The sequence below is a fragment of the Heptranchias perlo genome, chromosome 39, assembly GCF_035084215.1.
Source record: "Heptranchias perlo isolate sHepPer1 chromosome 39, sHepPer1.hap1, whole genome shotgun sequence".
Lineage (NCBI taxonomy): Eukaryota > Metazoa > Chordata > Chondrichthyes > Hexanchiformes > Hexanchidae > Heptranchias > Heptranchias perlo.
The window spans coordinates 1,711,003-1,734,259 of NC_090363.1; the positions used below are offsets into that span (position 1 = coordinate 1,711,003).

Below are 23,257 nucleotides of genomic sequence, written 5' to 3' on the forward strand. Positions count from 1 at the left end.
GCAAGTGCCACAGAGAGAGAACAATTGATAAAGTACTGCGAATGAAACTGCCTATCATTGCTGGTGTGAGGGATCATTTGCAGTCAATGAATGGAAAGCGCAGCTCTCTGTGTCCGTGGGACTGATCACACCCCTGTTCTTTTTCAGGTGGGAGGACGTGTGCCGGTGAGACATTGGCCAAGGTGGAACTCTTCCTGTTCTTCACAACTCTGCTGCAGAAGTTTCACTTCCAAGCCCCGCCCGGGGTTACTGACCTGGACCTCACACCACGAGTGGGACTTACACTGGTCCCAAAGCCTCACAAAGTTTGTGCTGTGCCCCGCTGATGGCCAGCACGGTTCCGACAGGTCACTCACTGGTCAATGATTATAGGTGTGTACCCCCACCTGGCTTGCATCATAACCGCTTTGCCCTTACCTTTAGTGTAGATGTTACAAAATTGTTCATTCTTTGCACAGTATGTCGTGTCATTTCACAACAGCGATAACAGCAACGAATCAACTGAGAATTTTCTCCAATTGTAAAAAATCTTGAATTCCATCCAGCGCTGCGATTCTATGTGCAAATTAATTAAGTCTCCATTCCAGATATTTTACTTGTAACCCAACCTGTACGAATTATTAATTTTTAAAATAAAAATCTGCCCTTTATGTAGAGCATTAAGGTCACCGGGACGTCGAAAATACTTTTTTAACTAATGGATTACATCTGATCAAAGGTTAAGCCATTATGAACTAATCATACAATAAATAACACTTCTCTCTGATTCTTACTATCTCACCGGCCCACTTACTGCACGCTTTGCTCGGACTCCAAACTAATCGCACAGCTGCGCACAGGCACTCGTTACATGTTCCTGAAAACATATCTGCTGTAAGATTAATATCAACATGGTGTTGTGGGAAAATCACCACTCGGAGTCAGACTTAAAGATTCAACATGCAGTTTATTGGACAAAGCTTTGGGAGAAGAGCTTGACACTCCGCAGTGTACGCAGTCACCTTCTCAACTTTAAAATGGTTGTTGAGCTTCTTTTATACATTACAAGTACAGACATTTAGCAGCTATTACATTATTAGCCTTGCTTAGTTACACATTAGCCAATTAGGCCCCGACAGCAACAATTGACCTCCAATCACATTAAAACAACTGTTATCAACTTAAGACAGTCTGGTCTTTGTCTATTCTGTAGTTTTTATCAGTTCGTTGTGAAATGTCAGCATTTTTTAATGTATTTTCACAGAGTCCATTTTGTTTAGCAGAGTCCATTTTGTTTAGCAGTACACTAATTTGTTAATCATCATATGTTATGTTTAAGCTTTTAATTATGGTTAGTCTGGTCCGCGCAAGGTGCATTTCAGTGTGGCCTCGAGGCAGTGACCGCAGACACGCACACACTAGTCGCCTAAGGTCATCTTTGCCTTCAACCCAACAGCTTAAATTTTACTTTAACAGTCCCCCCTTTTGGTCATGATTATGGCTTAATAATCATTTCGACCAATAACGATAGAGTCCATGCAACATTGGTCCGGCACTTAATACACAGCCTTTTCGGGTATTTACCTTCCGTGATGTTCCGTGCATATGCCTAACCCGTAACTCACAGGTTACATGTTACAGACTTTACAGCAGACATTAAAACATCCGATAACCAAGCATAATAAACTTTCAAATAACTCCCTTGTACATTCCTCCAGTGATACTGCCACCTCCCTAATGATTAATGGCCTCTCGGTGCTTATCAGCCACAGAGGCCTGCTCTTTTACAAGGTCGTAAAAAGCTTGTTTGATAAAGACAGCAAGCCCTTTATTCACAGCTAACTAACGTATATTTTACTTTAACATAAGGTTTAGAAAGCTTATATAGTGCTAAGGTTAATAATCAGACTTTTCTCACATTCCCTCCTGTTCAGCCTACAGGAAAATTCCCAGGGATGTTGTCCTTCATTTTATACTGTTTCCATGCATGATTCGAAAGGGTAGATGTCCCTTTTTCAATGTTAGCATTGCATTGTTTCATTTCAGTCTTTCAATCTTAACCTCCAACTACCTCGGGTGACCTCACATGGCCTTATCTAATGTCCTGATTTTGTCGGCATCACCTACCTATCTGAGCCATTTGCTCTTTTGGTCTCAGTGGGCTGTGGACTTCCGACTGTCCCCAGAGGTTCTAATTTTGGGTGCAAAGTGCCCTATCTTTATGCTATTCGGCTGTTGGGGCTGCACATATGCATTTCTGTTGTAAATTATCCCACCCTGTGCTTCTGGGCTGTGTCCAACACTATGTGGACATACAGTGACAGCATGTCTAGTCTGGGCCCCTCATAATTTTGTAATTTTGTATCCATCGTGTGGATATCTTCTAAGTATTGTTTCTCTCAATTTCATTGTTAACTGATGGGAACCTAACCCTGGATTTTGGAAATCCAAATTACTATGTCCCTCTTTCCTTTAATTTCAGTCCTTCTGATTTGTACCAGTGTTTCCTGACTGTTTCATTAATTAGTCGGTTTCTCTATGGACCATGTGTCAGTGCCTTGTTTAAAAGGATTTCTCACTCACCTGGACCACATTAACCATTTCATGTTGTGCTGTTGTCAAGTAACTGAGCCTGTCTTGGATATTAACTTTCTGCTGGCCAGTCTCTTTTTCCTCATGGTATTTCTGAACGTGTTTTCCATGGCACACATCATATGTCCAGTAGGATTCAGTCCTGTAAAAGCAACTGGTTTGTTTAAAGAGTGGTTGCAATAGCTCACCAGGCCATAGGCCTTTGTAATCATGTTCTTCATCCTGGTCTCCGTTTCAGATGATGGCAACATACATTTGTATCTTTTATGTCCACTGTAGCCATTCTTAGGTTTTCAGGTTATCTTATCAAAAAGATCAGGGGTGCCTAGAGTGCTTATCTCCCCCGCATGGTCCCGATGTCAGGGTAGTGGCCAGGCTATTGAATGTAGCTTTCTCATTGTTCATTATAGGCAAGGACACAAATATCTCCACGAGAAAGCTATCAATTTACTATTCTCAACTACACTTTCCTGACTTTCACTAGATTGTATATTTATGCCAGATTGATTTTTTTTTGTAAATCATGCCCAGTTCAATGACTTTAGAGAAATTCCCATTTGGTGTAATTTCTCTGTTTCTTTACTTTAATTCTCAATCACTTCCTCTCATCCAATTTTACATAACCCATTATATTACCTATCATGATCCCTGGAGGAACGTTACTGTCCGATACAATATTTACAGTCAGCTCCAATATCCCAAAATTTGTTTAGTTTACGTAATTTCTTCTTGAACCGCTTTTCATTTCCCAAAATATCCCACTACATTGTGCCCGAGTCCCTTCTATCATTTCACAATTATCCCAACTTGAGAGCAGTATTGTTGGACTGACAGGACTTGTCAATGTAAAATTTTCTTCCCTCTCGAAAAGAATTCTTCCTTGATACACAGCATTCAATAGGAACCATTTAGACTGGACTTCTTTTATTTTAAAATATAATTTGATTATCCCCTTCAATTCCAAGTAAATTTTTCTTTCTCGAGTGCTTGAATAGCAACTCATATAAATTTTTCATATCAATTCCAATTTCAGAAACAAATTATGTCCAGGCTTTATGGTTTTACAGTAGAGATGAAGTGCTCGTAATTACTTTTGGATGTAACTCCCATATCTCCCCACCTCGAGCACTCTGTCTCGGAAGACAATAAATGGGTTAAAACAAAACAAATCAAAATGTTTTCAAAAGAAGAGAATCAGGTTGATAGCACCACGCTGTGACATTTGGTATCTGCTGATGTCTGCAGCTAAAGTCTTAAATTTTTAACACCACTGGATCGTTTCCTGCACCAAATTTCTCCAGCAAAGGTTGCACCGTCACTTTGTAAAGCCATTTTATGTCAAAGAACTACTCTTGGTAATCCTGCACCATCAACACTCACGTGGTCCCAAAAACCAGGGTCACCTGTTTTAAAAGAAACACAGAAAATCCATTGCGGCTCTTCTTGAGAGCCCAAGGGGTTAATTTGTCAAATCATCATTTATTATTTATTTTGTCCAAAGGAATAATCCCTTTACCCGAAACAAATCCAGAAAACAAAACAGGAGAGAGAAATTGCCTAGTCCCTCTTTCTCTCTGGAGCTCGCAACCTGTCTGAAATAAACACGGTCTCTCCCACATACAGATGTACGTAGGACTGCAGACTGGAATTTCCAACTCCAAGTCCTAATCTCCGTGTTTTCAAGATGTAACCACATTAAGAATTTATTAATGGTTTGGGCATGTGTTTCTAGCACTGTAGCTATCCTTTGCAAATGTATGGTCAGCATTTGATCCTCAGACAATTCCTTATCTGTATTTTCATTTATTTTTAAATATATCTTTAATGCGAGACCCTAAATCTCCGACCTTTTGATCTAATGTTGCCAAATCAATGGTGTTAACAACTGAGGCTCCCGTATTAAAGGCAGTTGCTATATCACTTATCACAGATCTTTACGTCTCCATATTTGTCTATCTCTTTTACGATGTCCACCTCCATTCCATGTCGTGCTTTGTTTTAACACTTGAGTTAGGAGGTGTTGATATAATTGTTGAGTTTTCTTAGCATTCTCAATGCGAGTTATATAATTTGTCTTCCCTCTTTGGTCAGATCTTGTATTGGAGCTACTATTCGTGAATAGTTTCAAATAAAATTGAATAGCCCCAGAACTTGTCGAACTTCCTTATCATACTGTGGCGGGGTAAAACTGATAGGCGTTTAGTACCCTGTGTCAGTACATAGCTCAAGTAATGGACTTCCAATTGTCCAACCTATGCTTTCTCTTCATACGATTTGTTTTACATTCCTTTCTTATCAATTTTTTTCACTGTAGCATTGTCTGTGTGGAAACTTATATCTCAGTCAATTGTAGCCTTTGGCATTTCCGAGTAATTGGGTCAATTTTAATAATATAACCTATACCAATTGTTACCTCATGTTCACCTGTGTTCTGGGCAAGCCTCAGACAGTTCTCAACCGACTGGGTCATTTCTATCTGTTTGAACTGCTCTTGGCATGACAGTCTGGCTTCTTGGGATGGAAGGGGTTAACATTAACTGGCTCTCGTGATAGCAGTAATTTGATACCTCTCCCTCTGAGATTAAGTTTCCACATTCCATCTTCAAAATTTCTCTTCACACAGGTTTGACTGATTTTTTTTTCACTTCTCACATTTGTGGATTGCTTTACACTATATATTTTGAATCACAGTGTTTAATCAATCACAATAGCACAAAATGCTTCGAAGATCAGTTTAATTTATAACCAGAGATCATCCTGCAACTGTAACTTGTAATTCTTTAAATCTGCACTTTATCTTTTCTTTTACAATTAAACCTCATTTTGTCTTGGTGAATTGAAAACAGGTGTCGGTGTCCTTGGAAGGGGTTAACTTTTTTTTTCAGTATCAAAACGACGGAGTCAGATATCAGATTCACGCAGCGTTCTCAGCATACGTCAATGTAAAAAATTCATACCGGGAAATAACATCTCCCATCGTACATTTTAGTTTATATCACCTTTTGTTTAGGTACCCCTCAATTTTCACATTGCTTCGTAAGTTTGATAATTTGCTGTCCAATTCATTTTTTTTTTACATACTTTTCGTGGGTATGATTATAACCAACTCTCCGAGCTGTTCCAGCTTTCCAACTTTTCCTATCACGGTGATACCAGATAGCTTTTTTATCTGTCCCGTTAATTTTTCTTTCACCTCTTTTTTTACCACAGTCAATCACAAAATAAAAATTCAAAATGCCAATTTTTAGAAGATCCCATGTTTGGAATTGGACATGCTCACATTTTATAAGAACCAGAATTTAATAGGTCACTTAACCTCAATAACTCCAATTTTAATTCAGCAATATCAGAATTAAACACAAGACAAAACAGATACATTACACAAAAGAAGAAAACATGTAAGACGCAGTAAGAAGAGGGCGTGGCCCACAACACCGACAGAAAACACTCACAATAAGGACAGGCTTTTTAAAGAGACAATACACTGAAAACAAAGAACCTTTCTTTTCCGAGTCTCTGTCTTTTCAACATTTTAATTGATTCCTTTCTTCTAATTCCCTTACCCTAGATTCTAATTCCCTAATTTTATCCTTATCTTTGCTCCACTTTCTAGTGGAAGCGCCTACTTGTCCCATTAGTCCAGTTAGTTGGTGGACGAGTAATACCCCTGCCTTTTTTGTTCTGTCTTTCTTTTCCCCATCTACCCACTTTCTGTGTTGTTCTAAGGTCTGAGAAACATCCCAGTCGTCCTTTTGCATCTGCTTAATCAACGAGTGTCTGTCTGTCATATATTTATCAATAAGGGAACCCGCAGGTCCCCACCTAGTTTCCCCACTTGTCATCTTTACTTAAATCACCCTTTGCTTAAATCACCGGAGGATTACTCAACTTAACTCCCGGCCACTCACCGGATTACTCAACTTAACTCCCGGCCACTCACCGGATTACTCAACTTAACTCCCGGCCACTCACCGGATTACTCAACTTAACTCCCGGCCACTCACCGGATTACTCAACTTAACTCCCGGCCACTCACCGGATTACTCAACTTAACTCCCGGCCACTCACCGGATTACTCAACTTAACTCCCGGCCACTCACCGGATTACTCAACTTAACTCCCGGCCACTCACCGGAGGATTACTCAACTTAACTCCCAGCCACTCACCGGATTACTCAACTTAACTCCTGGCCACTCACCGGATTACTCAACTTAACTCCTGGCCACTCACCGGATTACTCACCTTAACTCTCGGCCACTCACCGGATTACTCAACTTAACTCCCGGCCACTCACCGGATTACTCAATTTAACTCCCGGCCACTCACCGGATTACTCAACTTAACTCCCGGCCACTCACCGGATTACTCAACTTAACTCCCGGCCACTCACCGGATTACTCAACTTAACTCCCGGCCACTCACCGGATTACTCAACTTAACTCCCAGCCACTCACCGGATTAACTCAACTTAACTCCCGGCCACTTACTGGATTACTCAACTTAACTCCCGGCCACTTACCGGATTACTCAACTTAACTCCCGGCCACTCACCGGATTAACTCAACTGAACTCCCGGCCACTCACCGGATTACTCAACTTAACTCCCGGCCACTCACCGGATTACTCAACTTAACTCCCGGCCACTCACCGGATTACTCAACTTAACTCCACTTAACTTACTCCGGCCACGAATACCGACTCCGCAACTTATGCTCTACTTATACTCATGGCCACGATTACCGTTTTGGTAACGTGTTTCCTCCACCAGAGTCCGGCTCTAGGTCAGGGTGATCAGCTCCTTAACGCATTCTTAAAACTTCAGACATTAAAACTTCAGACAGTACACATCGTGAATTAACTTATGCTCTAATTGTCTCTGTGTTTGTTCGCCACGACAGAGTTTGATGCCGGATGGTCCTGACTACTTGTGCTTCACGATCCTAAGTGCCCTTGTGCCTCTACGTCCACTTCATGGTCCTGACCATCGCGTGGGGGATCTCCCCTCTTAACAACCGGTCTAAGGCTGCGCGTTTGAGACGGGCACTTCCTTGTCCTTCGTCAATCAGCACAAGCAATCAGTTCCTGTTTTTACCCAACAGTCCCATAACTTCCCCTAACTTTCCCCCATTTTTAACTGCATTGTTGGCTCAGTCTGACTTCCACAGTTCAATAATCTCTACTCCAGTTCGCCGATCGAGGCCAACCGATCAACTCACCAGCAGTGAGATCCTGCCGACTACGCCAATTTGTTGTGGGAAAATCACCACTCGGAGTCAGACTTAAAGATTCAACATGCAGTTTATTGGACAAAGCTTTGGGAGAATAGCTGGACACCCCGCAGTGTACGCAGTCACCTTCTCAATTTTAAAATGGTCATTGAGTCTTTTATACATTACAAGTACAGACATTCAGCAGTTTATTACATTATTAGCCTTGCTTAGTTACACATTAGCCAATTAGGCCCCGACAGCAACAATTGACCTCCAATCACATTAAAACAACTGTTATCAACTTAAGACAGTCTGGTCTTTGTCTATTCAGTCTGGTTCTGTAGTTTTATCCGTTTGTTGTGCTAAGTCAGCATTTTTAAATGTAGTTTCACAGAGTCCATTTTGTTTAGCAGTACACTAATTTGTTAATTATCATATGTTATGTTTAAGCTTTTAATTATGTTTAGTCTGGTCCGCGCAAGGTGCATTTCAGTGTGGTCTCGGGGCAGTGACCGCAGCCATGCACACACTAGGCGCCTAAAGGTCATCTTTACCTTTAACCCAACAGCTTAAATTTTACTTTAAACCAGCAGCTTAGATTTTACTTCAACACCTTCCTGGTTCTTTGTACAATTCTGATTAATCCATTCCACCACCTCGTTTTTCCCCGCCTTTGACTGATGTTCAATGACATCTTTTAATGATGGGAGTACCGATCCTGGATCTTTCTCTCTGGAAACCATAAGGGAAACCAGAGGTCCTGTGTCAGAAAGTGCTGCCTGTTTTGCTGCCGAATCAGCTCTTTCATCGCATAGGGAGACTTGGTCTCGTCCTCCGGTATGGGCTTTACATTTTACTATAGCCACCGAAACAAGTTCCATTAGTGATATCAAAAGATGATTGATCTGTTCAGCATTTTTAATAGTTGTTCCATTTGATGTCAAGAATCCACGTAATTTCCAAATCTGTCCATAATCATGTGCAACGCCGAATGCATATCGTGAGTCTGTGTAAATGGTGGCTGTTTTTCCCGTAGCAACAATTCAGGCTCGCGTTAGGGCGAATAGTTCTGCCTGTTGTGCTGAAAAGGTGGGTGGTAGTGAATAGGCTTCTATAGCAGAATGTTCATCAACAATCGCGGAGCCTGCACGAGGGGACCCTCCTCTGTCTCGCAATGCTGACCCATCGACATGGAGATTTAATTCACAGTTCAAAATAGGTTGTTCGAAAAGGTCAATTCGTGGATTGGTTACTGGCTGAGTTACTGCCTCGCAGCAGTGTGGTGAGCCGTCTTCTTCAGTAGGCAGTAGAGTAGCTGGATTCAGGGTAGTACAGCGTTGTATAGTAAGATTAGGATTTGACAACAGTTCAACCTCGTACCTGCTGCTTCTCGCAGTAGTGATGTGTTGGGTAGCGCATCGTGTTAACAGGATTTCCAGCGAATGGGTCACATACAAAGTGGTGCAATGATTGAGGGTAATAGTCTGTGCTTTCTGCACCGCATATGAGGCAGCAGCCAATGCCGGAAGGCAGCCGGGTAATCCCCTAGCGACTGGGTCCAGCTGGACGCTATAGTATGCTAACGGGGTCTCATGGTCACCGTGAGATTGGGTGAGGACTGCTTGAGCAAACCCAGCTTTATGATGGACATACAAGTGGAATGGTAGTTCATAATTGGGGAGTCCAAGAGCAGGTGCAGATATTAATGCCTGTTTCATCTGTCTGAAATGATCTTGTGCTTTCTCATTCCATATAAGATAGACTGGCTTGTCGTCACCCATCATGTCCAGTAGAGGTCTCGTCATTTCAGAATAACTCATTATCCATTGCCTACAGTATCCTGTCATTCCAAGAAAATGTTTCAATTGTTGCTGGGTCTGTGGGACAGGAGCCTCACAAATAGCTGCGACTCTTTTCTTTGATAATCGTCGAGTGTCTTTATGTAATTCAGGTCCCAAATATTCTACAGTTTCCGAAACAAACTGGAGTTTAGACCTAGAGACTTTATGTCCTTTTTTAGCGAGGGCACATAACATGGTAATAGAGTCAGTCTGGCAAGCAGAAGAATTTGGTGAGGCTATTAACAGATCGTCTACATACTGGATCAGAGTGCATCCTGCTTCTAAAACAATGTCCTGCAAGTCTGCCTTTAAACACTGTGAAAATATGGTTGGGCTCTCAGTGCAGCAATCTCTTGACATTCACCTGAGGAAGGAGGAAGCCTCCGAAAGCTTGTGAATTTTAAAATAAAATTGTTGGACTATAACTTGGTGTTGTAAAATTGTTTACAATTGTCAACCCCAGTCCATCACCGGCATCTCCACATTATGGCCCTAGATACGGACTGCAGGGACCCCACCAATCTTCGAAGTTTTATGGCCCGAGAGTTACTGTTGTTCATTAACCATTTATAAATAACAGGTGTCTCAAATTCTCGAAGGGAGTACATTCCATAAGTTTCTTCAGGGATAGACACTTTTAATCCCTTATCCGTGCATATAATGGTGGCTCTCATTTTACATAAGAGATCTCGTCCGAGTAAATTAACGGGTGCGTCCTCTGATAGTAGGAATGCATGTTGTCCGTGGAATACTTCTGATTTTATGTCTAATGGTTCTGACCATTGCATAGTTTGTGTAACTCCTGACAGGCCAACACATTGTATACTTTTATCCGTTTTGGGGGCTTCTTTTGCCATTTCTTTGGACAATAAAGAGTTAGTAGCACCCGTATCGACAAGGAAGGGCACTTGTTTTCCCCCCATGTGTAGATAGAGGCATGGTTCTTGGCCAGCGTTCACTGAGACTATCGGCATTTGACAATCAGGTTTCTGACACAGGGGGGTCCAAGGGCATCATGCGGGATAATTTCCGGGATTATTACAATTTGAATTACCCCATGGATTCCCAGTCGAAAATTGGGCTTGGGGTCGAGTGGTGGGCTGATCAGCACAATTTTGCGGTGGACCATTGGCAGATCCTCTGTCAAACTGAGGACAATTCGATCGCCAATGTCCATCTTTTCCACAATTATAACACACACCATAGAAAGGTTTTTTAGAATTTCCCATACCGAGATATCTAAAACCTCCTGGTTGAGGTGGGCATAACCCGTGTCCGCGTTGTGGGCGTCCCCTCCCTCTATTATGTCCCATATAAGATAAGGTGACCGGGTCATTTGGGGTCACCTTTGTTTCTGCATAGATGGAGGTTTTATTTTTATTTTCTTTGCTTTCTCTACTTCGATCCTGGACATTCTTTAGAATGGATGTCAATTGGGGCACAGTTTTGTGTCTCCAAGCTAGGCATATCAGAGTCAGTGGGTCTTTTAATTCTGGTCTGAGTCCGTTAATGAGGGCGTTAACGAGTGGCACTGTAAACACAGTGGGAAGATTCCCTCTAGTCTCTCTCTAACTCTCTCTATTTTTATCTCCCTCTCCATGTGTTAGCGACACTGTAAACACAGAGGGAAGATTCTCTCTGCTCTCTCTCTCTCCCTCTATCTGTGTGTTAGAGACACTGAAAACACCGTGGGAAGATTCCCTCCAGTCTCTCTCTCTCTCTCTCTCGCTCTGTGATAGAGACACTGCAAACACAGTGGGAAGATTCTCTCTGGTCTCTCTCTCTCTCTCTATCTATCTCTCTCCCTATGTGTTAGAGACACTTTACACACAGTGGGAAGATTCTCTCTAGTCTCTCTCTCTCTCTCTCTCTGTGTTAGAGACACTGTAAACACCGTGGGAAGGTTCCCTCTTGTCTCTCTCTCTCTCCTTCTCTATCTTTCTCGAAATGTGCAAGAGACACTGTAAAAACAGTGGGAAAATTCTCTCTCTCTCTCTTTCTCTGTGTTAGAGACACTGTAAACACCGTGGGAAGATTCCCTCCAGTCTCTCTCTCTCTTTCTCGATCTCTCTCTCTATGTGTTGGAGACATTGCAAACACATTGGGAAGATTCCCTCTTGTCTCTGTCTCTCTCTCTCTCTCAGTGTTAGAGACACTGTAAACACAGTGGGAAGATTCACTCTAGTCTCTCTCTCTCTCTCTATCTCTCTCTCCATGTGTTAGAGACACTGTAAACACAGTGGGAAGATTCCCTCTAGTCTCTCTCTCTCTCTCTCTCTATCTCTCTCTCCATGTGTTAGAGACACTTTACACACAGTGGGAAGATTCTCTCTAGTCTCTCTCTCTCTCTGTGTTAGAGACACTGTAAACACAACGGGAAGATTCCCTCGAGTCTCTCACTCTCTATATATATATCTCTCCATGTGTTAGAGACACTGTAAACACCGTGGGAAGATTCCCTCTTGTCTCTCTCTCTCTCCTTCTCGATCTTTCTCGAAATGTGCAAGAGACACTGTAAAAACAGTGGGAAAATTCTCTCTCTCTCTCTCTCTCTCTCTGTGTTAGAGACACTGTAAACACCGTGGGAAGATTCCCTCCAGTCTCTCTCTCTCTTTCTCTATCTCTCTCTCGATGTGTTGGAGACATTGTAAACACAGTGGCAAGATTCCCTCTGGTCTCTCTCTCTCTCGATCGATCTCTCTCTCTATGTGTTAGAGACACTGTAAACACCGTGGGAAGATTCCCTCTGGTCCCTCTCTCTCTCTCGATCTCTCTCTCTCTGTGTTAGAGACACTGTAAACACCGTGGGAAGTTTCCCTCTGGTCCCTCTCTCTCTATCTCTCAATGTTAGAGACACTGTAAACACAGTGTGAAGATTCGTTCTGGTCTCTCTCTCTTTCTCTCTGTGTTAGAGACACTGTAAACACAGTGGGAAGATTCCCTCTCGTCTCTCTCTCTCTCTCTGTGTGTAAGAGACAATGTAAACACAGTGGGAAGATTCCTTCTAGTCTCTCTGTCTCTCTCTCTCTCTATCACACTCTCTATGTGTTAGAGACACTGTAAACACAGTGGGAAGATTCACTCTAGTCTCTCTCTCTCTCTCGATCTCTCTCTCTATGTGTTAGAGACACTTTACACACAGTGGGAAGATTCTGTCTTGTCTCTCTCTCTCTCTGTGTTGGAGACACTGCAAACACAGTGGGAAGATTCCCTCCAGTCTCTCTCTCTCTCTCTCTCAGTGTTAGAGACACTGTAAACACAGTGGGAAGATTCACTCTGGTCTCTCTCTCTCTCTCTGTGTAAGAGACATTGTAAACACAGTGGGAAGATTCGCTCTAGTCTCTCTCTCTCTCTCTATCTCTCTCTCCATGTGTTAGAGACACTGTAAACACAGTGGGAAGATTCCCTCTAATCTCTCTCTCTCTCTCTCTATCTCTCTCTATGTGTTAGAGACACTTTACACACAGTGGGAAGATTCTCTCTGGTCTCTATCTCTCTCTCTCTCTGTGTTAGAGACACTGTAAACACAACGGGAAGATTCCCTCGAGTCTCTCTCTCTCACTCTCTATATATATATCTCTCCATGTGTTAGAGACACTGTAAACAGCGTTGGAAGATTCCCTCTTGTCTCTCTCTCTCTCCTTCTCTATATTTCTCGAAATGTGCAAGAGACACAGTAAACACAGTGGGAAGATTCCCTCTAGTCTCTCTCTAACTCTCTCTATTTTTATCTCCCTCTCCATGTGTTAGCGACACTGTAAACACAGAGGGAAGATTCTCTCTGCTCTCTCTCTCTCCCTCTATCTGTGTGTTAGAGACACTGAAAACACCGTGGGAAGATTCCCTCCAGTCTCTCTCTCCCTATCTCTCTCTATTTTTATCTCCCTCTCCATGTGTTAGCGACACTGTAAACACAGAGGGAAGATTCTCTCTGCTCTCTCTCTCTCCCTCTATCTGTGTGTTAGAGACACTGTAAACACCGTGGGAAGATTCCCTCGAGTCTCTCTCGCTTTCTCTCTGTGTGTGTTGGAGACACTGTAAACACCGTGGGAAGATTCCCTCGAGTCTCTCTCGCTTTCTCTCTGTGTGTGTTGGAGACACTGTAAACACAGTGGGAAGATTCCCTCCAGTCTCTCTCTCTCTCTCTGTTAAAGACACTTTAAACACAGTGGGAACATTCCCTCTAGTCTCTCTCTCTCTCTGTGTTAGAGACACTGTAATCACAGTGTGAAGATTCTCTCTGGTCTCTCTCCCTCTCTGTGTGAGAGACACTGTAAACACAGTGGGAAGATTCCCTCTCGTCTGTCTCTCTCTCTCTCTCTCTCGATCTTTCTCTCCATGTGTTAGAGACATTGTAAACACAGTGGGAAGATTCCCTCTCGTCTCTCTCTCTCTCTCTCTCTCTGTTGGAGCCACTGTAAACACAGTGGGAAGATTCTCTCTCTCTCTTTCTCTCTGTTAGAGACACTGTAAACACAGTGGGAAGATTCCCTCTGGTCTCTCTCTCTCTCTGTGTCAGAGACAATGTTAACACAGGGGGAAGATTCCCTCTAGTCTCTCTCTCTCTCTCTCCGTGTTAGAGACAATGTAAACACAGTGGGAAGATTCTTTCTCGTCTCTCTCTCTTTCTCTCTGTGTTAGAGACACTGTGAACACAGTGGGAAGATTCTCTCTGGTCTCTTTCTCTCTCCCTCTGTGTTGGAGACACTGTAACCACAGTGGGAAGATTCTCTCTCTCTCTCCCTCTCTCTCTCCGTGTTAGAGACACTGCAAACACAGTGGGAAGATTCTTTCTGGTCTCTCTCTCTTTCTCTCTGTGTTGGAGACACTGTAAACACAGTGGGAAGATTCTCTCTGGTCTCTCTCTCTCTCTCCGTTCGAGACACTGTAAACACAGTGGGAAGATTCCCTCTAGTCTCTCTCTCTCTCTCTGTGTTAGAGACACTGTAAACACAGTGGGAAGATTCCCTCCAATCTCTCTCTCTCTCTCTCTGTTGGAGACACTGTAAACACAGTGGGAAGATTCCCTCCAGTCTCTCTCTCTCTCTCTCTCTCTCTGTGTTAGAGACACTGTAAACACAGTGGGAAGATTCCCTCCAGTCTCTCTCTCTCTCTGTGTTAGAGACACTGTCAACACAGTGGGAAGATTCTCTCTCATCTCTCTCTCTCTATCTCTCTCTATATCTGTTAGAGACACTTAAACACAGTGGGAAGATTCCTTCTAGTCTCTCTCTCTCTCTCTCTCTCTCTGTTAGAGATGCATAAACACAGTGGGAAGATTCTCTCTGGTCTCTCTCTCTCTCTCTCTGTGTTAGAGACACTGTAAACACCGTGGGAAGGTTCCCTCTCGTCTCTCTCTCTCTCTCTCTCTGTGTTAGAGACACTGTAAACACAGTGGGAAGATTCCCTCCAGTCTCTCTCTCTCTATCTCTCTCTATATATATCTCTCACTCTATGTGTTAGAGACACTGTAAACACAGTGGGAAGGTTCCCTCCAGTCTCTCTCTCTCTCTCTCTGTGTCAGAGACACTGTAAACACAGTGGGAAAATTCTCTCTGGTCTCTCTCTCTCACTCTCTGTGTTCGAGACACTGCAAACACAGTGGGAAGATTCTCTCTGGTCTCTCTCTCTCTCTCTTTGTTCGAGACACTGTGAACACAGTGGGAAGATTCTCTCTGGTCTCTCTCTCTTTCTCTCTGTGTCAGAGACACTGTAAGCACAGTGGGAAGATGCCCTCTAGTCTCTCTCTCTCTCTCTCTGTTAGAGACACTGTAAACACAGTGGGAAGATGCTCTCTGGTCTCTCTCTCTCTCTCTCTCTCTGTTAGAGACACTGTAAACACAGTGGGAAGATTCTCTCTGGTCTCTCTCTCTCTCTCTCTGTTAGAGACACTGTAAACACAGTGGGAAGATTCTCTCTGGTCTCTCTCTCTCTCTCTCTGTTAGAGACACTGTAAACACAGTGGGAAGATTCTCTCTGGTCTCTCTCTCTCTCTGTGTCAGAGACACTGTAAACACAGTGGGAAGATTCTCTCTCTCTCTCTGTGTCAGAGACACTGTAAACACAGTGGGAAGATTCCCTCTGGTCTCTCTCTCTCTCCGTGTCAGAGACAATGTTAACACAGGGGGAAGATTCCCTCTAGTCTCTCTCTCTCTCTCTCAGTGTTAGAGACAATGTAAACACAGTGGGAAGATTCTTTCTCGTCTCTCTCTCTTTCTCTCTGTGTTAGAGACACTGTAAACACAGTGGGAAGATTCTCTCTGGTCTCTTTCTCTCTCCCTCTGTGTTGGAGACACTGTAACCACAGTGGGAAGATTCTCTCTCTCTCTCCCTCTCTCTCTCCGTGTTAGAGACACTGCAAACACAGTGGGAAGATTCTTTCTGGTCTCTCTCTTTCTCTCTGTGTTGGAGACACTGTAAACACAGTGGGAAGATTCTCTCTGGTCTCTCTCTCTCTCTCCGTTCGAGACACTGTAAACACAGTGGGAAGATTCCCTCTAGTCTCTCTCTCTCTCTCTGTGTTAGAGACACTGTAAACACAGTGGGAAGATTCCCTCCAGTCTCTCTCTCTCTCTCTGTGTTAGAGACACTGTAAACACAGTGGGAAGATTCCCTCTAGTCTCTCTCTCTCTCTCTGTGTTAGAGACACTGTAAACACAGTGGGAAGATTCCCTCTGGTCTCTCTCTCACTCTCTGTTGGAGACACTATAAACACAGTGGGAAGATTCCCTCCAGTCTCTCTCTCTCTCTCTGTTCGAGACACTATAAACACAGTGGGAAGATTCTCTCTGGTCCCTCTCTCTATCTCTCCGTGTTAGTGACACTGTAAGCACAGTGGGAAGATTCCCTCCAGTCTCTCTCTCTCTCTCTCTGTGATAGAGACACTGTAAACACAGTGGGAAGATTCCCTCCAGTCTCTCTCTCTCTCTGTGTTAGAGACACTGTCAACACAGTGGGAAGATTCTCTCTCATCTCTCTCTCTCTATCTCTCTCTATATCTGTTAGAGACACTTAAACACAGTGGGAAGATTCCTTCTAGTCTCTCTCTCTCTCTCTCTCTGTTAGAGATGCATAAACACAGTGGGAAGATTCTCTCTGGTCTCTCTCTCTCTCTCTCTCTGTGTTAGAGACACTGTAAACACCGTGGGAAGGTTCCCTCTCGTCTCTCTCTCTCTCTCTCTCTGTGTTAGAGACACTGTAAACACAGTGGGAAGATTCCCTCCAGTCTCTCTCTCTCTATCTCTCTCTATATATATCTCTCACTCTATGTGTTAGAGACACTGTAAACACAGTGGGAAGGTTCCCTCCAGTCTCTCTCTCTCTCTCTCTGTGTCAGAGACACTGTAAACACAGTGGGAAAATTCTCTCTGGTCTCTCTCTCTCACTCTCTGTGTTCGAGACACTGCAAACACAGTGGGAAGATTCTCTCTGGTCTCTCTCTCTCTCTCTGTGTTCGAGACACTGTAAACACAGTGGGAAGATTCTCTCTGGTCTCTCTCTCTCTCTCTCTCTCTGTTAGAGACACTGTAAACACAGTGGGAAGATGCTCTCTGGTCTCTCTCTCTCTCTCTCTCTCTCTGTTAGAGACACTGTAAACACAGTGGGAAGATTATCTCTGGTCTCTCTCTCTCTCTGTGTCAGAGACACTGTAAACACAGTGGGAAGATTCTCTCTCTCTCTTTCTGTCTGTGTTAGAGACACTGTGAACAGAGTGGGAAGATTCTCTCTGGTCTCTCTCTCTTTCTCTGTGTGTTAGAGACACTGTAAACACAGTGGGAAGATTCCCTCCAGTCTCTCACTCTCTCTCTCTCTGTGTTAGAGACACTGCAAACACAGTGGGAAGATTCTCTTTCTCTCTTTCTGTCTGTGTTAGAGACACTGTGAACAGAGTGGGAAGATTCTCTCTGGTCTCTCTCTCTTTCTCTGTGTGTTAGAGACACTGTAAACACAGTGGGAAGATTCCCTCCAGTCTCTCTCTCTCTCTCTCTATCTCTCCCTCTATGTGTTAGAGACACTGGAAACACAGTGGGAAGATTCCCTCCAGTCTCTCTCCCTCTCTCTGTGTATTAGAGACACTATAAACATCGTGGAAAGATTCCCTCCAGCTCTCTCTCTCTAACTCTGTCTCTCTCTCTCTCTCTCTGTGTTAGAGACACTTTAAACACAGTGGGAAGATTCTCTCTGGTCTCTCTCTCTCTCTCTCTCTTTCTGTGTTCGAGACACTGTTGACACAGTAGGAAGATTCCCTCCAGTCTCTCTCTCTCTCTCCATGTGTTAGAGACACTGTAAACACAGTGGGAAGATGCTCTCTGGGCTCTCTCTCTCTCTCTCTCTGTGTAAGAGGCACTGTAAACACAGTGGGAAGATTCCCTCCAGTCTCTCTCGCTCTCTCTCTCTCTGTGTTAGAGACACTGTAAACACAGTGGGAAGATTCTCTCTGGTCTCTCTCTCTTTCTCTAAGTGTTTGAGACACTGTAAGCACAGTAGGAAGATGCTCTCTGGTCTCTCTCTCTCTCTCTCTGTTAGAGACACTGTAAACACAGTGGGAAGATTCCCTCCAGTCTCTCTCTCTCTTTGTTAGAGACATTGTAAACACAGTGGGAAGATTCCCTCTAGTCTCTCTCTCTATCTCTCTCTCAATGTGTTAGAGACACTATAAACACAGCGGGACGATTCCCCCAGTCTCTATGTGTATCAGACACTGTAAACATTTCTGATTTTGCTGGAGGTATAAAACAGAGGATACCTGTTGACGACTGTGCCTCTAATGTCAGTAACCAATGGTGACCAGAAACAATCCTCTCCCCCAATAGGATCTTGCACCAAAGATGATGAAGTAACCCATAGGTTGAGAGGAGATCAAGTAGACGTCATGTGTGCAGCCTGCACTCTCTCCCCTCCAAGAGACTGTGGATGCTGGGGGTTGACTCGAGCTTTCAAGACTGAGATCATATATATATGTATATATATATGAGAAAATCTCAGTCAGGCAGTGAAAGGAAATGAGGGGAACTTCTATATGGAAGGGATTGAAGGGGAGGGTGGACAAGGCTGGAGGCCAGCAGGACAGTGGGTCAGGCGATGGGTGAAATCGGTCCAATCTGAAGTTACTAAAGGCAGTGCTCAGATCCGAGGTTGCAGAGTGTGTCCAGGAGAAAAAAGAGATCCTAGGAGTCATTTTCTTGTGGTCCACAATGCCTCAAATTTAAAATTCTCATCCTTGTTTTCAGATCGCTCCATGCCCTCGCCCCTCACTGTCTCTGTAACCTCCTCCAGCCCTCCAACCCTCCGAGATCTCTGCGCTCCTCCAATTCTGGCCTCTCGCCCTACCATTGGCGGCCATGTCTTCAGCTACCTAGGCCCTAAGCTCTGGAATTCCCTCCCTAAACTTCTCTGCCTCTCTCTCCTCCTTTTAAGATGCTCCTTAAAACCTACCTCTTTGACCAATCTTTTGGTTAACCTTCTTTGGCTCAGTGAGGCTTTTCACCAGTTGTGTGAAATCGGAAAATTGCCCCTGCTGCTCACGAAGCTTGTCTTAAACTTGTTTGGAACCTAGTAGGCGACCAATGGCAAAGACATGAGCATGGGAATAGGAGAAGGCCATTCAGCCCCTTGAGTCTGTTCCAATCTCAGTATTGAAATTTTCAATTGACTCCCAGCCTCAACAGCTTTTTGGGGGAGAGAGTTCCAGATTTCCACTCCCCTTTGTGTGAAGAAGTGCTTCCTGACATCACCCCTGAACGGCCTGGCTCTAATTTTAAGGTTATGCCCCCTTCTTCTGGACTACCCCCACCAGAGAAAATGGTTTCTCTCCATCTATCCTATCAAATCCTTTAATCATCTTATGCACGTCAATTAGATCACCCCGTAATCTTATAAACTCACAGGAATACAATCCTACGAGCCAACAAACAGATCAGATGTAAAATCAGTGTCGTAGGCAGGATTTTTTTTTGGGGGTGGTGGGCAGTGCTTGGAGATGAACTTGCCAGACTGAACCAAAGGGGTTAATTCCCTTATGTGATTTCAGTGTTCGGATAAAATGGCAGTTCACTAGATATAGAAGCAGGTGGTGTTTCCCAAAGAGAGACTTGTTCTTTGGGACGAGTTGCCTTGGGCTTAGGTAAGAATAGGAACAAGTATCTTATGTCCGAGGACTCAAGTAAGAATTAGGAACTGGTAAATCTTATGACTCAGGCTTGGTTAAGAACTGGGGACCAGTTGATTGTATGACTGTGGGAATTGTGTGATGAGAGTTCTTCAGTCTGTGTTATCAGTATAACGTACTATCTTGCTCAAGGTCCTTCGCCTGACAGTTACAAGTGTCGAAGACTTGTCTGTGTGCTTGAGAGAAACCTTCACAAGTGATTACATAATATCTTTTGTTAGGTGAAATGTAAAAATTGCACATTCACAGTCTCACCCTTCCTGTTTTCTTTTGAAATGTTGGATATGTTACCTTTCATACTTGTACATCTCTCTCTCGTCAGTCCTATTTAGGGGCCTTAATTATCTTCTAGCTTTCCAATGTTGATGAAGAGTCTGCACATGGTCCATTAACCTGCCTTGTTACAGATGTGGACGTCATTTTCTGTTTATTTCAGATTTCCAGCCTTTGCAGTGTTTCATTCTTTTCTGTCCATCTCTGGCGGCTGTTGAGAAATTTCAAACATGTAAACCAAGCAACAAGAATTGTTTTTAGAATAAAAGTCTGTTTCTCCCCCCACCTGCTTCTGTGTCTTATGACCTTCAGGCGACCAGTTGCTAAGACTCTTCAATGAATTTTCACCCTCAGCAGAGTGCAGAGAGAGAACCTAGACCAAAGATCTCACCATCTGTCCTGTCCCTCATCTGGTTGGACTCGGTGAAAGATGGCCACCCCTGATAAGGGAGCTGTGTAAGGGAGAGAATTAAAGCTGAGGGGAGGGGAGCGAAGGGGAAGAAACTGAAGGAGGCATAGGAATATAGGAATGGGAGTAGGCCATTCAGCCCCTCGAGCCTGTTCCGCTCTTCAATTAGATCATGGCTGATCTGTATCTTATCTCCATTTACCCGCCTTGGGTCTGGAACCCTTAATCCCCTTACCCAACAAAAATAGCTATCAATCTCAGTTTTGAATTTTTCAATTGACCCCCAGCCTCAACAGCTGTTTGGGGGAGAGAGTTCCAGATTTCCACTCCCCTTTGTGTGAAGAAATGCTTCCTGACATCACCCCTGAACGGCCTGGCTCTAATTTTAAGGTTATGCCCCCTTGTTCTGGGCTCCCCCACCAGAGGAAATAGTTTCTCTCTATCCACCCTATCAAATCCTTTAATCATCTTAAACACCTCAATCAGATCACCCCCTTAATCTTTAATACTTGAGGGAATTCAAGCTTAGTCTATGTAACGTGTCCGCATAATTTAACCCCATAAGTCCTAGTATCATTCTAGTGAATCTGAGCTGCACCCCCACCAAGACCAATATATCCTTCCTGAGATGGGGTGCCCCGAACTGAACCCGGTCTCCATACAGGGTCTAACCAGAGCTCTGATGATTAATTACATGAGACTTCCTTCCCAAAGTTTCATGGTCTAATCCCATTGTTACTCTTTTCTTTCCCTTTCTTGATATGGAATCTATGACCCAAGGATCAATATTCCCCAGCTATTTCCCCACCTCAAATCCCACCATGTGGCCCCGTTGTTGGGCAGCATCGGGTAAAGTACCACAAACAATAACTTGCATTAATATAGTGCATTAAAGGTAGTAAAACGTCCCAGGGCACTTCACAGAAACGATTATCAAACAAAAAAATAGATGCTGAGCCATAGGAGGAGATATTAGGACAGGTGACCAAAAGCTTGGTCAAAGAGGTAGGTTTTAAGGAGAGTCTTAAAGGAGGAGAGAGAGGTGGAGAGGCAGAGAGGTTTAGGGAGAAAATTCCAGAATTTGGGGTCTTGAAAGCTGAAAGTGCAGCTCCATTTTGTGGCCACGTAGCATGAATCATCAAATTATATTCGGTCCATCGTGCCTGTGCAGGAATAATAATCCCTTCACACCCCCAGAAATCATTGCCTGTTTCACAAACCCCATTCTCACTCTGGACAGTGGACGTGTGCTTGGAACCTGACTTCAAATTACAAACATACCAAAGAGGCGGACAGAGTAAGGTCCATCGAGCCTGTCCCATTCAGTCATGTTGCAATTAAGCTATGGGCCCCGACAACATCCTGGCTGTAGTGCAGAAGTCTTGTGCTCCAGAACTAGCCGCGCCTCTAGCCAAACTGTTCCAGTACAGCTACAACACTGGCATCTACCCGACAATGTGGAAAATTGCCCAGGTATGTCCTGTCCACAAAAAGCAGGACAAATCCAATCCGGCCAATTACCATCCCATCAGTCCACTCTCAATCATCAGCAAAGTGATGGAAGGTGTCGTCGACAGTGCTATCAAGCGGCACTTACTCACCAACAACCTGCTCACCGATGTTCAGTTTGGGTTCTGCCAGGACCACTCAGCTCTAGAGCTCATTACAGCCTTGGTTCAAACAAGGACAAAAGAGCTGAATTCCAGAGGTGAGGTGAGAGTGTCTGCCCTTGACATCAAGGCAGCATTTGACCGAGTGTGGCACCAAGGAGCCCTCGTAAAATTGAAGTCAATGGGAATCAGGGGGAAAACTCTCCAGTGGCTGGAGTCATACCTAGCACAAAGGAAGACGGTAGTGATTGTTGGAGGCCAATTATCTCAGCCCCAGGACATTGCTGCAGGAGTTCCTCAGGGCAGTGTCCTAGGCCCAACCATCTTCAGTTGCTTCATCAATGACCTTCCCTCCATCACAAGGTCAGAAATGCGGATGTTCGCTGATTGCACAGTGTTCAGTTCCATTCGCAACCCCTCAGATAATGAAGCAGCCTGTGCCCGCATGCAGCAAGTCCTGGACAACATCCAGGTTTGGGCTGATAAGTGGCAAGTAACATTCGCACCAGACAAGTGCCAGGCAATGACCATCTCCAACAAGAGAGAGTCTAACCACCTCCCCTTGACATTCAACGGCATTACCATTGCCAAATCCCCCACCATCAACATCCTGGGGGTCACCATTGACCAGAAACTTAACTGGACCAGCCATAGAAATACTGTGGCTACAAGAGCAGGTCTGAGGCTGGGTATTCTGTGACAAGTGACTCACCTCCTGACTCCCCAAAGCCTTTCCACCATCTACAAGACACAAGTCAGGAGTGTGATGGAATACTCTCCATTTGCCTGGATGAATGCAGCTCCAACAACACAAAACATCCCGCTTGATTGGCACCCTATCCACCACCTTAATATTCACTCCCTTCAGCACCGGCGCACTGTGGCTGCAGTGTGTACCATCCACAGGATGCATTGCAGCAACTCGCCAAGGCTTCTTCGACAGCACCTCCCAAACCCACAACCTCTACCACCCAGAAGGACAAGAGCAGCAGGTACATGAGAACAACACAACCTGCACGTTCCCCTCCAAGTCACACAACATCCCGATTTGGAAATATATCGGCCATTCCTTCATCGTCACTGGGTCAAAATCCTGGAACTCCCTTCCCAACAGCACTGTGGGAGAACCGTCACCACACGGACTGCAGCGGTTCAAGAAGGCGGCTCATCACCA

The 23,257-nt window shown here is 44.2% G+C and overlaps 1 protein-coding gene across 1 annotated transcript in view; it reads left to right on the top strand.

Annotated features, from left to right (window-relative positions):
* LOC137304962 (uncharacterized) overlaps nt 1-23,257 on the top strand; it is a 94,598-nt gene that overhangs the window by 30,385 nt on the left and 40,956 nt on the right. Inside the window, exon 9 of the mRNA XM_067973739.1 lies at nt 148-314. Within this exon, the coding sequence (XP_067829840.1) occupies nt 148-314 (167 nt within the window). The remainder of the gene's footprint in view (nt 1-147; nt 315-23,257) is intronic.